General features: G+C 43.2%; 1 protein-coding gene across 1 annotated transcript in view; it reads left to right on the top strand.

Moving 5' to 3' along the window:
• The window catches only part of Piezo2 (piezo type mechanosensitive ion channel component 2), a 369,017-nt gene that overhangs the window by 285,457 nt on the left and 68,816 nt on the right, over positions 1 to 14,744 (top strand). Inside the window, exons 17-20 of the mRNA XM_085833455.1 lie at positions 6,651 to 6,865; positions 8,650 to 8,810; positions 12,925 to 13,101; positions 13,395 to 13,520. Coding sequence (XP_085689581.1) covers positions 6,651 to 6,865; positions 8,650 to 8,810; positions 12,925 to 13,101; positions 13,395 to 13,520 — 679 coding nt within the window. The remainder of the gene's footprint in view (positions 1 to 6,650; positions 6,866 to 8,649; positions 8,811 to 12,924; positions 13,102 to 13,394; positions 13,521 to 14,744) is intronic.

The following is a 14,744-nucleotide window of genomic DNA, read 5'->3' as shown; positions in this document are numbered from 1 at the left end:
TCGCTTTACTTATTAACTGATCATATATAATAGAACAATAACACAAGTTACGTAATAATTTTCTACAAATCCTTTTAATTAACTTTGATGTCATTATAAGTCATCTTTGAGTCATGTTAGGATATACTTCTTAAGCTAAAGTTTTAAAAGACTCTAAAGAAAATATATTGCTCATGGTTTACTTAGAATTCCTTTAAAGTATGAAAACGGAGCAAAAGTTAATCTTCAGAGTCTAACTTTCTTTGATAATGTCTATCTTCAAAATCAAGCATTCCTACTTTTTAGTAAAGTATGGGATGGGAGAGCAGGGGCTGAAGAGGCGTGGGATCCTTGAGCCGTTTCCTGTATGTGTCTGACTTCACGTTGCTCCTGAATCCTGGTGTCCGGATTCTTCCTCGAGGCACAGTCTGTGTGGATGATACACCTTCCTAAAGCCTAAGAGACTGTCTACCCCTCCCTTACCTCTATCTAACAGTCTCCTCTTTCTCTCCCACCTGTCTCCCACTGCATCCTTGGGCTTCCATCCCTCTGCGCAGCCATGCCAAAGTCAATGGTCGCGTGTACCTAATAATAAATAGGTGGGTATGCTGATGGTTTTTTTTTCTCTCTCTCCCTTTCATTTAAAAAAAATGGTTTTCTTCGTGTGTTAAACCCTTTGCTGCTTTATAAATGACGAGTGGCGTCCTCAGATAGTGGACGGTGGCCTCAGGTATGCTCATGGATGTATATTGCAAACTGAGCCATTTGGTGGCGATACCAAATGGTGCTGTGCGGTGGCTTGTGGCAGTGCTCCAGGGTCTTCAGCTGGTGCTCAGCAGTTGTTTCTGATTTGAACGTGTAAGTCCCTTTGATTTCGTTCTTGGGTAGCATTTGTTTCAGGCTTGCCTGAGCATTTGACACCTCACTGATCATGGAAGGGACAGCTCAGCTCAAGAACTGCCTCCTCCATACAGTTCCATCCACGCAATATCCTGCTGACACTAGTCTGCTCTCCCTCTGGATTCCTGCTGCACTTTTCTCAGGCTGCTTTCCTGACAGTTTCCTTCCAGAACCCTGCTTGTCTTACCTTGCTAAAGGCATACGCTCCTTGGGTCTGGATGCCCTGTGCCAGACACAGGAGACTTCCCATCACTGAACCCTCAGCCCCACTCGATAGTTGGTATTTGAGAGGTGCCTCCTGAATGAAAGGAAAATGACCACAGTGTGTGGTTTAAAAACAACACCAAATAAAACAACAAACAACCCTCCCTCCCCCCCAAAAAAATCAATTTCCAAATACAGTTCTGCTAGAAAGATCATAATATTAAAGGCCAATCTTTTACATCCCTAGATTTCACAGTGTGTCCCCACACCACAATAAATACAAATATGGTCACTAGCTGGCTAGCTGTCACCTGGCTGGGGAGCAAAGAAAAGCAATAGACGTAAGCGTTGTGCTAGGACTCTCTGGAATCTTCTGGAAGCCAGAGTGAGAGAAAACTTCCAGCTCAGGGTTTTAGCTGATGGGTAGAGAGAATAGGGAACTCTCCAGTTAGTGCTCTTCAGCAGCTAATTATATCCCCTGTGTCCAGATAAAAGAGCTCTCTGCATGATGTTCCTCATAAAGCGTGTACCATTCGTTTTATTAGGAGATGCTCTGCAAAGATTCTGACTCACCCCCCAGATAACTAAAATCCACAAATATCTCAGCTTTACCATTACCCCCTTTCCAGTGAAATCTCTCACTCATGGAAAGAGCTCGGAGAAAAGCTAGCATACCCTGCCTCAAGGAAACATTAATCAAACACGCCTGACTCCTACTTCAAAACACAAGCTTCAGAATGGTACCCTTAAAATGCATCCTTAATAGAACCACCTACGCAATTAGAACAGTAGAGTAAGCACCTTGTTGCATAATGTATTTAAGTCCAATGTTGTTTTATAAGGAGACAAATGTACTTAGGCAAGCGAGTTTCTGAATTACAAAAAGAGATATATCTACACAAAGGCTGGTAGACATTACCTTACACCAAGTATGTGGTAAAAGAAGATAGCATGGACTGGGTCACTTGGGGAAAAAAATTGAATAATATGATTAAATTGTGGGGAGTTTTCCAATTATAAAGTTGGCTATTTCCTCAATAATGAACTCATTCTTTCCATGGTGTGTTAAGCAGAGTCATGTGTAGCCTCGCTCGGATTCTATTCTGAGAAATGAGTACCATACATATAAGGTGTGAGCGTAAATTCACAGATCAACTGTTCCTGTGAGAATCCCATCATCTAGAAGTGCTATGGGCTCTGCGAAACATGTCAGACACCTCTAAGACTGTGAACACTCCCCATCCACAGCATGTCTCCGTTCCTGACGTCCCGCATTCCTTATCTCAGTAAAAGGAACATTTACAGGGAGTATTTCATAAGTGCCCAATCAGGATAATTCTAATTCTTAGAATTTAGACTAAGGGATTTTACAATGGCAGATTTCCAACTTTCCTGAATGGAAACTAGCTTAATAGGCAGCTTTTCCTTTTCTTTTTCTTTTTCTTTTTCTTTTTAAATAGATATTTTCTTTATTTACATTTCAAATGTTATCCTCTTTCCTGGTTTCCCCTCTGAAAACCCCCATCCCCTCCCTCTGCCCCCCCACCCGCTCACCAACCCCCCCACACTCCCACTTCCTGAGCCTGGCATTCCCCTACACTGGGGCATGAAGCCTTCATAGGACTGAGGGCCTCTCCTCCCATTGATGACCAACTAGGCCATCCTCTGCTACATATAATAGGCAGCTTTTCAAAATCCAAGTCCGAGTACTAAATTAAACCACCTTGGCTCTCAAGTCCCATCATTTGTTTCACTGAAGAAAGTGTCTCTGGTGCACAGAATGCCCTCGCTCACATTCGCTGAATTGCAGAGTGAACATGCACGAGGCAGAGGTGTAGGGCAAGATGGCTGCCTTCCAGAGCATTGCCCAGAGCTCACACTTAGGATGATGTGATGTACGGATCGAACAGGGTATCAAACACTGAGCCTATAAAGGGAAGAATTAGGTGAATACATGAAGAGACATTGCCCTCTGCTCCATTAGTGTGTGAAGAGTATCAGCTTTTCTTATTCTAAAATCAATAGTGAGAAGCCCATAGCTCAGAGTGTGAATCTCACCCACCCACTCCACACACACATGCACACTCACGCACTTGCACGCACACACACACACACATATATGCACACAGGTGTATAAATGGACAGCAAGGACACAAAGACAGCTGAAAAAAGGTAAACAGGTGAAAATGAACTTCTTATGGAAACAGACCTATGAAATGGTTTGATATCAAGAAGCAGAACAAAGACTCTCTTCACTCATCCCACATCTATCTGGTGCTCCAGATTAAAGAAAGTCCTCTTTCTGGACACTAAATACTCTCGGCGATCAGTAAAGAACCACAAACATTATGAGCTCTGCACCCTGAAGTGTCAGGGACTCTCTCCCTGCAGTGAACTTTGCTGATGTCGGCTTTTCTGCAGAGCAGTCTGGCTGCTCTGTGTAGCAGAGAGTGATCCATTCAGCCCGCAGCCCCCTGTATGTGCAGTTCAGGACCTGCACACAGAGCCGTGAACAAGCATGAAGGACGGGATTTCCTAAAGAGACGCCCGCCATTTTCCTTGAGAGAGGTTTTCTTAAATATACAAATGGGCAGGCAGCAGAATCATCAAGCGAAGAATCGGTCCCCTGTCTGCCACTGAGTGGACCCCTGCAAGAGCACATGTGGACCCCTGCTTTTTCACGAGGATGAACTTAGGATGCAGGTGACCACACCCAAGCATGAAAATCTCTCCTTAGATGATGGTGACGATAGTTCTTTGCAGCTACTCCTCATATGAATCATTCACAGAAACTTCCCCGATTTTTAAAATATCCTTGGCAGTAGGCCTAGTTGTTCCCACTCTACAGAACAGCAGACTGAGGCTAAGGAGGTGAGCCCAGTACTTTGCCAAGCCATGTAGGTAGGCATGGGGATTCTGTTTCCTACATCCTTGGCTTTTGACATTCTTATTGATCTTATTCTCTTTTAGTCTGGTATGACAAAGATTAAAAATGAGAGAGATGAAAAAGATTGCATGGCTTTTTTAAGGGACATGCTTCAACCAATCAGGCATTTAAAATATTTTCACTGTGCATATTTTATGTGCACACATTTTCCTGGATGTGTCATGAAAGATAACAGCCAATGAAATTCTCAAGAGAGTTATCGCACTCCCCTTTTCCTTTTGTGCCAGCCATCATATATGCCTGAGATTACACTGTCCTGAGGGATGCCAGGATGCCCCATCCCCACCCCATCTTTCTTCATGGATTAAATCAGAGTGCAATAAACATGTGGAGGAGCCCAGGTCTCTTCTACTCTCAGATTCATCTGGTCCAGAGATTTTGTAGAGAAGCGTCTAGAAGTCAGTGTAGAGCCCCTTCCAAAATCTTCACTCCAGTATCTTCTTCCACACTGCTGATTTAACTGGTGTCCTCAGAGTGCCCTAGCTATGATTCAGCAGTTTTGAGCATCTTTGCTGAGGAAATTTTGCAGTGTGGTCTTAGTAGTGGCTTTAGAAATAGCCTTGTGACTAGGAGTTTCATTCTACAATTAGCAGGGAGTATTAGAAAGGTGTCTTTTCAGTTCAAGGTTTATGCTGTCTTTAAAATGTAATCCAAGATCACAGTTCTATAGCCTAAATGGCTAAAGACTTTGTCCTGATGTCAGATGTCCTTCTGATGATAAAAATGCAGGCCTACAGCAGTTCCAGAATAAGTGGATACTGATGACTGTGACACCAGCCTGCTACTTCACCCAATTACCCAAACACTTCTCATGCAGATGTCATATACGTGTCATACCCTGACAAATCATGGTTGGTAGGTGTTATCCATGATGTGAATGTACAGTTGTAGAAAAAGAAAAAGTGTTTCATTTTAAAACTGTTCAACTTCCCAGAAATGAGAAGGCAAGAAAGTATGATTCCAGCATAATCCATCCCCAGCTACACCCCTAGGCTGAACTCTGCTCATACACTCCTTCTGCATTTAATTAGCAGTTGGCTCCTAGCATATGATAATCTACTTGATTGGCCCCTACTTAAGAGAATATCATTTTTATGATACTATCTAAAAACCCAAGGACAATGTGGACTCAATTCAGCATCTTCAAACCACAGGTTTGTCTTCAAGTATCATATTAATGATGATAGCTCAGACTTTGTCCAAAGAGACCTACTTATTTGATAGAAACTTAACTAAGTTTAAGAAAAATAAATAATTTCCTGAGATTCCACAATCCTGCTTATAGGATAGTATTATCTATTCTGGCATAACCAGGTAGAAATGTGTGGAATAATTATTACAAATGAAAAGATGATTAGAGTTTCCAGAATACATGTTCATAATATACACTGTATTATCTAGTGTCTCTTATGACATTAACTTGAATAGGAATAAAGAGCTTTTCATCGGTTGAAACAATTAGGAAGTTCGGCATATGGGACTTGCCCGCAGTCCAGCCACTAAGTGGCTAAAGGATGGTTGCTTGGCCTGGGGGTTTTGAGGGCAGCCTAATCAACATAATACTCCATCTCAAAAATAGAGTGTTGGAAAAGCCCTCACTTGGGCTGCCTGCTATGAAGTAAACTGTGGGACCCCAGCTGCTGCGAGGGCAGTAAATGCCCCACCCCCACCCCTGCACTCTTGCTCTGGCTCTGCTCTGGCTCTGGCTCCTACCGGATCCCCTGAAGCTTTGAGTCCACAGTTCACATCAGTGGTCCACAGACAGGATGTGATAAAGATGCCTAAAGCTGAAAGTGTGTGCTCCTCTCTCCTGGCGTTATGCTTTAGACGCTGGTAGCATGAAATCAGCCAATGCCAAGGCTTACTGAGAGCTTACATTACTTAAGGATTTGAAAAGACTTAGGCTATACGTGAATGGCGTGGTTCTTGCAAGATGGTTCGGAACCTTACGTAAAGAGCGTGGTGCACTTTGACTCTGTATCCTCTCCTTTACAAACCAACCATCGCGTCAACTCAGACCATTGCTGAGCCTAGACTTGCAGTGAAAGCACCTACTGGCGACCTGCTGGAATGCACTTGGCATTAGGTCGTCAATGCACCCAGCATAACCCCGATGGGATAGTGGATTATATAGAGCATGAATGTGATCTCTGACATCCTTATAACTCCTCTGTTCTCATCTCCTTTTTTTTCCCTTTCTATTTCAATTACTTTGAGCAGCATCAAGAAAAAATTACCAATCCACCAGAATGAGTAAGTCCCCCATGTGAAGCCATGAAATGCTCGCTCTACATGACGCCATTCCATGCTTCTACATCCTAAACTCTGACCATTTTTCTCCTCCAGGAAAAAAATGTCAAGTTTAGGTGTCAATAGCTCTCATTCCTGACCAATCGCTAGAACCTGAATAAGAAAAGCTAACAAAGATGAGTTGACAGTTTGTTTTTAGAAAGAACTTAAAACAAACAAACCGACAAAAACGCGGTGAGATGCTAACACCCACAGCTCGAGGTCCTTGTACACATACTGAGTTGCTTCCGTTTGGCCTCCATCACTTGCCCCTCGATCGCTCCCTTCTGGCACCCCTTCCTCTTCTCACCCAGCTTCTCTCTGCTCACAGGTTGGCCCACCCTGAAGGAAGTCTCCCAGACTTAGCCATCATGAATATGACCGCCAGCCTTGATAAGCCTGAGGTGCAGAAGTTGGCAGAGTCTGGGGAGGAGAGGCCAGAAGAGTGTGTCAAGAAGACAGAGAAGGGTGAGGCTGGGAAAGACAGTGATGAGTCTGAGGAGGAGGAAGATGAAGAAGAGGAATCCGAGGAAGAAGAAAGCTCAGGTAATCAGCCTCTCTCAACAGCTGCCCTATCGGCACGAATGACAATGTGACTTGCTCCAAAGGACCCTATCTGTGATTCTAATAAAACTTGCAGAATGGGTTCGGTTGCTATAATGATAATATTACTATTCCACTTACTGCAGTGAGGTCCTTTTCATCTAGCTGGAAGGGAAGAGAGCAGATGGTTTGCTAACAATCCCTGAAGATAGGCAGAGTGCCCAGGAAGAGACCCAGAGGGGTGTGTTCTATCCTCTGCTGTTGAGAACCTCTCACAGAACCTGTCCTACTACAAGCAAAAACAGGCCCGTGCATGGAGCACTGACAATTCCTCACATCACCTTCAGAGACTCGTTCTTGTGAAAGGCATTCTGAGGCTCGTCAAGGAGAGGAATGGCTATGGATACATTGCTAGTTCTGGTCCAATGCTTTTAGACTATCAAACCTAGAGGAGGCGCTGTGCAGTTGAATACTGGTCCTTTCAAGCTGGTGCCCTGAAAGGTTTTGGATAGCACTGACTTAAGAGCTCTCTTCCTCATTGCCTCCTGAAAGTTGTGAGATATTCTCTGACTAATAACACAAAAAAGTGGTCATGTTCCCGGTTGTATTTAAGGCTTTTCAAAAAACTTTCTTTCTAGACCTGTAATGACCAGGAATGAGGGGGATGGGGCACCATGGCTATTGGTGTTATCCAGCAGAGGATGCTCAAGGATGCTGTAATGCTCAGAAAGGGAGGCAATGTAGCCTCTGGGTCAGGGTGGGAAATGCTGCACATGTCTTAGCTGGGTTGTCTGCTAAACAAAATCAGAAAACCAAAAATGCAGTGGAGGAAAATTACTCTTAAAGGCCTTGTTCCCTTCTCTAACTCATCTCAGAAGACCCAAGGCAAGAACCAAATGTGTTGTTCACATCTGAACTGCAGTTGTCGCACTCTGTGTGTGTGTGTGTGTGTGTGTGTGTGTGTGTGTGTGTGTGTGAAATTTCATTATATGACAATGAAGAGGACTTTGGCCCTTACTAAAGGTCCCATCAAAAATCCCTCCATACCCTTATTGCTATGTTGTACATCCCTCTAAATTGCTTCTCTCCATTGACTGTCATCTGAGTCACTCTGTAATAACTATTTTTCAGTGTAACTAAAACCTCCCTGAGTTTTCAGAGCCAAGAATAGTCACATTAAAACTACCTCTTACAGGTGGGCACACCCCAGAACTAAAGCATGAGAAGACAAAACCAATCCCATGTGGCTTCCAGTGGGGTTGGCCAGGTCAGGGCTAGACTGATGTGAGCCCCTGAGGTAGAAAAATACAATGGCTGTTTGGATTAAGACAATTAGGAGCACACTTCAGGAAACCATGCTGGCTCTGAGGAGGAACAAGCCATCTCTGCCCACGGCCAACCTGCAGAGTATGCTTGTCAAAGGAGATGGGAGAACCTTATCCATTCATCTGTCACTGGTAGAAGCAATGCTTAGGTGAAAAGATGCCATTTATAGAGAGCTCAGATGATTTATCACAGTCTTGAAAGTAAGTCAAGCCAGAACCCTTTGCACTGGTTTAATTAAAAGGCACATGGAGTAAACTTGTCCCTTGTGTTTGAACGTACATCCACAATCAGCAGCATGGCATGGGGGGAGGGGGCGGTCTTGGATACTTCCTCTCCAGGTTTATAGAATTTGTGCGGTGACTCTTGAGTGGCTTCTCACTCTATCCTGAAAGGAACAAGAATGTCCCCACTAATAACACCAAAAACGGTCACGCGTCTCGTTGTTATTTACTGCTTTGCAGACCTCAGGAACAAGTGGCACCTGGTGATTGACCGGCTCACTGTGCTCTTTCTAAAATTCCTGGAGTATTTCCACAAGTTGCAGGTGTTTATGTGGTGGATCTTGGAGCTGCACATCATCAAAATCGTCTCATCGTACATTATCTGGGTGACTGTGAAAGAGGCAAGTGTGCTTTTCTATCAGACTGAACAGAACATGGCAGGTCCTCATTTCCTTTGTCTATGGGTCCATTCATAGTATAATGTCCCTTACATTCAGGGATCAAGGCATATGTGAGTGCATAAGCTTTACTATACAGAAGACCCCAGGTTGATGGAGCCGAAAAGGGAACGCCAGCAGAAGAGAAAGCCCCATGGCTTAGTTTCCACATTGCTTGGTCAGATAGCAAAGGATGCTTTCTGACCTATGTGGACTGAGTGGGCTGCCTTTCTCCACCACATAGGAATTGATCTCCCAAAGCTTTCTTTGAGGAAAGGAGTAAAATTCCAGTTTATGTTGTCGAGGCGTATACTCTGGTTCCAGAACATAATTAACTCTTTGCTAGAGTTAGCCTTGCTTGCTATCTTTATAAGAGATGAAGTGGATGGTACACTTGATTTATTCTTCTGTCTTAGGCCTTGATTTTTTTTTTTAAAAAAAAGGGGGGGGAGCATCATTCTCTCAAGAGTTCCTCCATGTTTACTATGGAGAAACAAACTTTCTTTCAATTTATTCGTCAAATAGTCTTTGCAGACTTCTATACTTGACCAAGTCAGCCAAGGACTGGTCATTTTCACTGACCTCTAACTTTCCTGGATGGCCTTTCAACTGGTTACAATGCAGAAACTTCACCCTGAAATTTAGGTCAAGAGCTTACCGCCTACAATTTTTAAGGAGTTTAGCCACAACACTCCAACCAAGCTTGGCACAGAAAACAAACGGAATGAACTTTGTCCAGAGAACATTATGGCATCAAATTCTACCTCTAGTCCCTGGATAATCAGAGTCTTGTTGCTCTGAAACATGGGGCTGAACAGCCATGTTTCCTGGAAAGTTTCATTCATCCGGATTGGTTTCAGACCAAATCTTTGTAATTTGTTCTTATTCATCTTTCTTAATTAGCATATAAAATAACACACTTCCTTATGGCATTTTCATACATATTTTGTTTGGCTGCTCTCCCTTCCCCCATTTCTCCTCCACTCTCCCTGGCCTCCATTCCCATTGTACTATTCGCCTCCTGGATTATCTCTTCTGTTTCATGTTATGTGTGCTCTGGTCTCCTCTCCATTTCATTGGTCCTTCTCTAATTTACTGGCCTTTAACCACATTCATTGCACATAATACACACATACACAACATGGATTCATTCTGGGTGAACATTCCATTAGACTCTTGTTGCCATGGAGATGATGAGCCCATGGGCCCCTTAGGTCCTGATGCTGCAAGAGAGCAGGAGTTTGGAGCAACTTACTGTTGATGAAGAAGCTCTCTATACTGGACCCATTTTTCTATTTGTGAGATTGTAACAATAAAATACCTTCCCCGGAGAAACTCCTCACCCCTGTTCTCCTTTGTTGGATACTGGTGACTGTGTCTTGTGATACATATCCTGGCTCTACTCCTTCTGTCCCATTCCTCTGTCTCTCTTTAGCTCCAGGCCCTGTGTATTGCCTACTCTGCCTATTCCCCATTGAGAAGGTGAATGCCTATGCTCCTGAAGTCCCATTACTGCCCATCCACATCTGCAATGATGGGACATTGATCTCCTTACAAACCCACTGCTTTGATTGATAGACGATACATGACCTTGCTTCTTGTGTGCCCCAAGACACCCCCTGCCAGTGAGCCCTAAAACTGAGCCCATTACCCACATGATCTCCCCCCTTAGATAACTAAGAGATTCTCAGCGTTTCACCCATCTTTTCTCCATCCAGTACACCCTCCCTGTTGCACCTAGACATTCTCTGTAGGTGTAAATGGGATCACATTAGACCTCTCTACCTAAAATGTTGTCATGGATATATTATTATACATACACAGACTTCTTATTAATGGTGTGGTCCACACCACTTCCGGAGTGCAATACCTGGAGCCTCTGGAAGATGTGGTGTTCAAATCACATGTCTCTTTTATTAGATAACTTGCTTCTCTTGGAAATAATTGGTGCTCTTCCTTGTCACCCAGGCTTTGGGTCTGGGGTCCCTTTGCTGACCTCACTCCTGTTTAGAGACTCCTGTTCTCAACTCTAATGGCTGGCAGCTGAACCATCTTTCTTTCCTTGAGTTAGACTGTTGGGAGCTCCTGTCACCTCGTAGGTCACCCAGGCAGCAAGCTCATCCTGTCGCTTTGTCTGGGACATTCATGGATTTAGTATATTCTACATGTACCCCAAGGGCAAGGAATCCTCAGGACATTTGTCACCTGGAACCTGGTTGGGAGTGAAGATTTACTGTCTTTGCATATCACTTGGAAAATAGCAAATTCTGTGCAAAATTTAAAGCTCTCATTATAAGCCTGGCATGGTGGCGCATGCCTTTAATCCCAGCACTCGGGAGGCAGAGGCAGGTGGATTTCTGAGTTTGAGGCCAGCCTGGTCTACAAAGTGAGTTCTAGGACAGCCAAGGCTACACAGAAAAACTCTGTCTCCAAATACCAAAACCAAACCAAACCAAACCAAAACAAAACAAAACAAAAAAGCTCTCAGTATAAAATATAATAAAAGAAGCAAGAGGCTTACCTCATAGTAAATACCTTTAATATAATTTGCTTTTTAACATTCAAATTGACCCTACTTTTGACTATGGGAAAAGAATCAATTCATTCATCAAAGCATTTTTGATAAAACACAGCATTCAGTTTGTATCCAAGTACAATGTAGATGATTGGGCACTCTTATAAACAGCATCTCTTCCTCCCCCAGTTTATTCTGTAAGGAAACTCCTTCTACCTTACTATTTCAGCACTTAATTCTCAGAGAGAATACTTGCCTTCCCTAGGGACAGGCAAGTACGTTGGGAAGCAAACTACATGCTGCACAAATGTTCATGTTTTCCCATCTCATACTTTCTAAGCCAGATTTGGAACCTATTCTCCACCGCTCATAGAGCTTTGTGCCTGGTACACAGTGAGTTTTATAGTGAGCACGTGCTATAATTTTCACCTGAGAGCAGCACTAGCCCTGAGACAGTGTCAAAATAAATTAGCATGGTTCCTGGCAGACTAAGACAATGGTGTTTCTGTATTCATATAAGAACTGTAAGCTGTGGAGAGACTGACTAGAGCAAGGGACTGACTAGATCTGTCTGCTTGATAAATACATGCACATCCAAGAGCCAACCATCAAGCTGAACTCATTGTCCTTCCCCCTTAAATCAGCATAAATCAGCATATTCTTGGGAATTCCTATCTCCTCAGGGATAATTCACTTACTTAGGCTTCCCCAAAAACCTGGCTGTCATGTCTCACACTTTCTCTACTTAACAACCTGCCATGGTCCAACCAGTTGGCCATCAAATCAAGCTAATTTTACTTCCCAGGCAATCCAGTATGTATCTTTTTTTTTTTTTAATGCAAGCACAGAACCGCATGCTTCCATGGAACTATGGAATCCCTAACTCCAAACCTCCACAGCTTCTATAGAGCTGGGTTCTGGCTTCTAACCTAGCCCTTACATTTCTTCCTCCTTAATTCTGTGGCATGTATTAAAATATAATGCAAATTTTCCCTTCAAACCTTCTGATGTAAGGCCTAGACATGGGTCTCCCTTTCCTACAGAGTGGGTTCATGTGTCATTTCATGGCTCAAAGGGACCAGTCAAAGCTTGACTTGAAGCTGCATCTCCATCCTCATCTATGAGTAGCCCTAAAATCTCCTGATGGCCAATGGCCTATCCTCACTACACTACCTCTTCCCTTTATCCTTTGCTTCTGCATCCTTCACCTTGAGTGTGCTTTGCATCTTTCACAGCCTGTTTTAGCTTTGTGTCAATCCCCATCTTTGGACTGAGGACCCTTCGGGGTGCTATTACAAAAGCCCAGGAACACTTACAAGTTAGCTACTGTTACATCATATGGATCCTACCTGGTTTTATTGTTTGTCTGGTTCATGAGATATATAGCATCTTCAAGACCACAGAACCTCTCTATCCTTGCAACAGCCAGCACCTAAGGCAGTGCCTCACACATAAGAGCTCAGACAACCTTTGATGAACTGGAACCACACTGTCCTGTCTTGTAATTGTCCTGCCATGCCATGTATTTTTTTTTTGTCTCCATTTTTGATTTTGTGTTTTCAGGTGTCTCTGTTCAACTATGTATTTTTGATTTCTTGGGCATTTGCTCTGCCATATGCCAAACTCCGTCGTGTGGCTTCCAGTGTCTGCACTGTCTGGACATGTGTGATCATCGTCTGCAAAATGTTGTACCAGCTGCAAACCATTAAACCTGAGAACTTTTCTGTCAACTGCTCCTTGGTGAGCCTCAAAATTGGGGGGGGGGGGCCTTCCTCACTGACCTTAAGAGGATCATGGGAGATTTTTGGTGCCGGGGTCACTACACCAAGAACATTCTGTCTAAGTTATAAGTCATCGCATCCACAACAGTTCTATTCTGGCCCCGTGATGGACCTGGATCTGCTTATAACCTGAGAATCCTCCCCACTTGAAATGGATCCTCACCCCCTGCCCCTCCAAACTCCCTTTGATCAAAGAAGCCTGCGCTCTAAATTTTAACAAGCAATTTTTATCCTGTTTCGTCTTCTTTTCAGCCCAATGAAAATCAAACCAACATTCCCCTTCATGAGTTGAACAAGTCTCTTCTCTACAGTGCCCCTGTTGATCCCACTGAGTGGGTAGGCCTAAGGAAGTCCTCGCCTTTGCTCGTCTACCTGAGGGTAAGGCTTTATTGTGCCTCACATGGGCCTCCCTGCACAGTTATGGTTTGTGATTCCTGCCCCTCCCGAGACTCTTAATAGCCCCCTTGATAGTAACTTTGTCTTCTTAGCTCATATCTAAAATTGTAAAACCGGTATTTATATTGTGCTGGAGAGAAAGTGCTCAGGCAATCTGACTCAGATTAGTGAAATGCAACCAATACCTCCACTAGCTTCTCACGGCACATTAAAGCATAAAGTTGGTGGTCACATCAAAACTAAAGCAAGTCCAAAATACATTGTGAAGGTCTTTGAAAAATATAAATTTGCAATACTGTACATCATGTCATCTTTTCTAGACGCAAAGAAAAACACTAAATAAAATCTATCAAATTATCAATAATGATTACTTGTGAGAAAGAGGCATAAAAGCACTGAAGGAAATACTTGCTGCCAATTTCTTCCTCTTGAATGTTTAATAAGGAGTACATATTATCTTACAAAACAATACATAGTTTAGTCAAAAAGTCATAGAAACTTAATGAAAACAAAACCATTAGAATCCTGTACATACTTGTACATTGTACTTTGATGAATAACTCAAGCAACCTTAATCGTTGTCCTAATCTCTCACAAGATATGATCACATGAGAATTTTAAATGTATGAAACATCTCATTCTGTAATTTCTAGAGCTCCTCTAAAGTCACTGTCAGGATAAAATAAACTGATATTTGGAAAGCCAGAAACCACCTGTTGCCACTCGTCAATACTCTTGTCATGAGTGTTTTTCTCACCAGGACTTGGCCATCTTGAACTTGCTTCTCCACTTACCTTTCTCCCTGGCAAGTCTACAGAGGTATTAGATTCTCTCTCCAACTGTCATCCTGCCCAAGATCAGTGGTTTTCCCATATTTCCCTGGGCTGATTTGCACTTAAGGGTGGCAAACAAGGCAAGAACGTCTTCCCCTGAGTTCTCAGTGCTGCTCTCTTTGTGTGAGGCATGCACTTAGCAAGCAAGTAGAAACAGCAGCCACAGTCTTGTGCCCAGAGAGTCTGGACCCTGTTACCACAACAGTTAACCCCATTTCCATAATGAAGGTAGGGCCACAGTAAATAAGACAGAGAAATAGGCTCAATTCTATAATGAGTACCGGTATGATCTAATATAACATTGCCTTTTGAGACATCTGGAAGGCAAAACGATGATTGAATTATTACAATTGTTCAGAACTATCAAATCACA

Source organism: Mus caroli, unplaced genomic scaffold (genome assembly GCF_978045245.1).
Source record: "Mus caroli unplaced genomic scaffold, Mus_caroli_1 scaffold_19, whole genome shotgun sequence".
Taxonomy (NCBI): Eukaryota; Metazoa; Chordata; class Mammalia; order Rodentia; family Muridae; genus Mus; species Mus caroli.
Note: the sequence above shows the minus strand (reverse complement) of the source record. Positions and strands in the feature narration are given on the sequence as shown.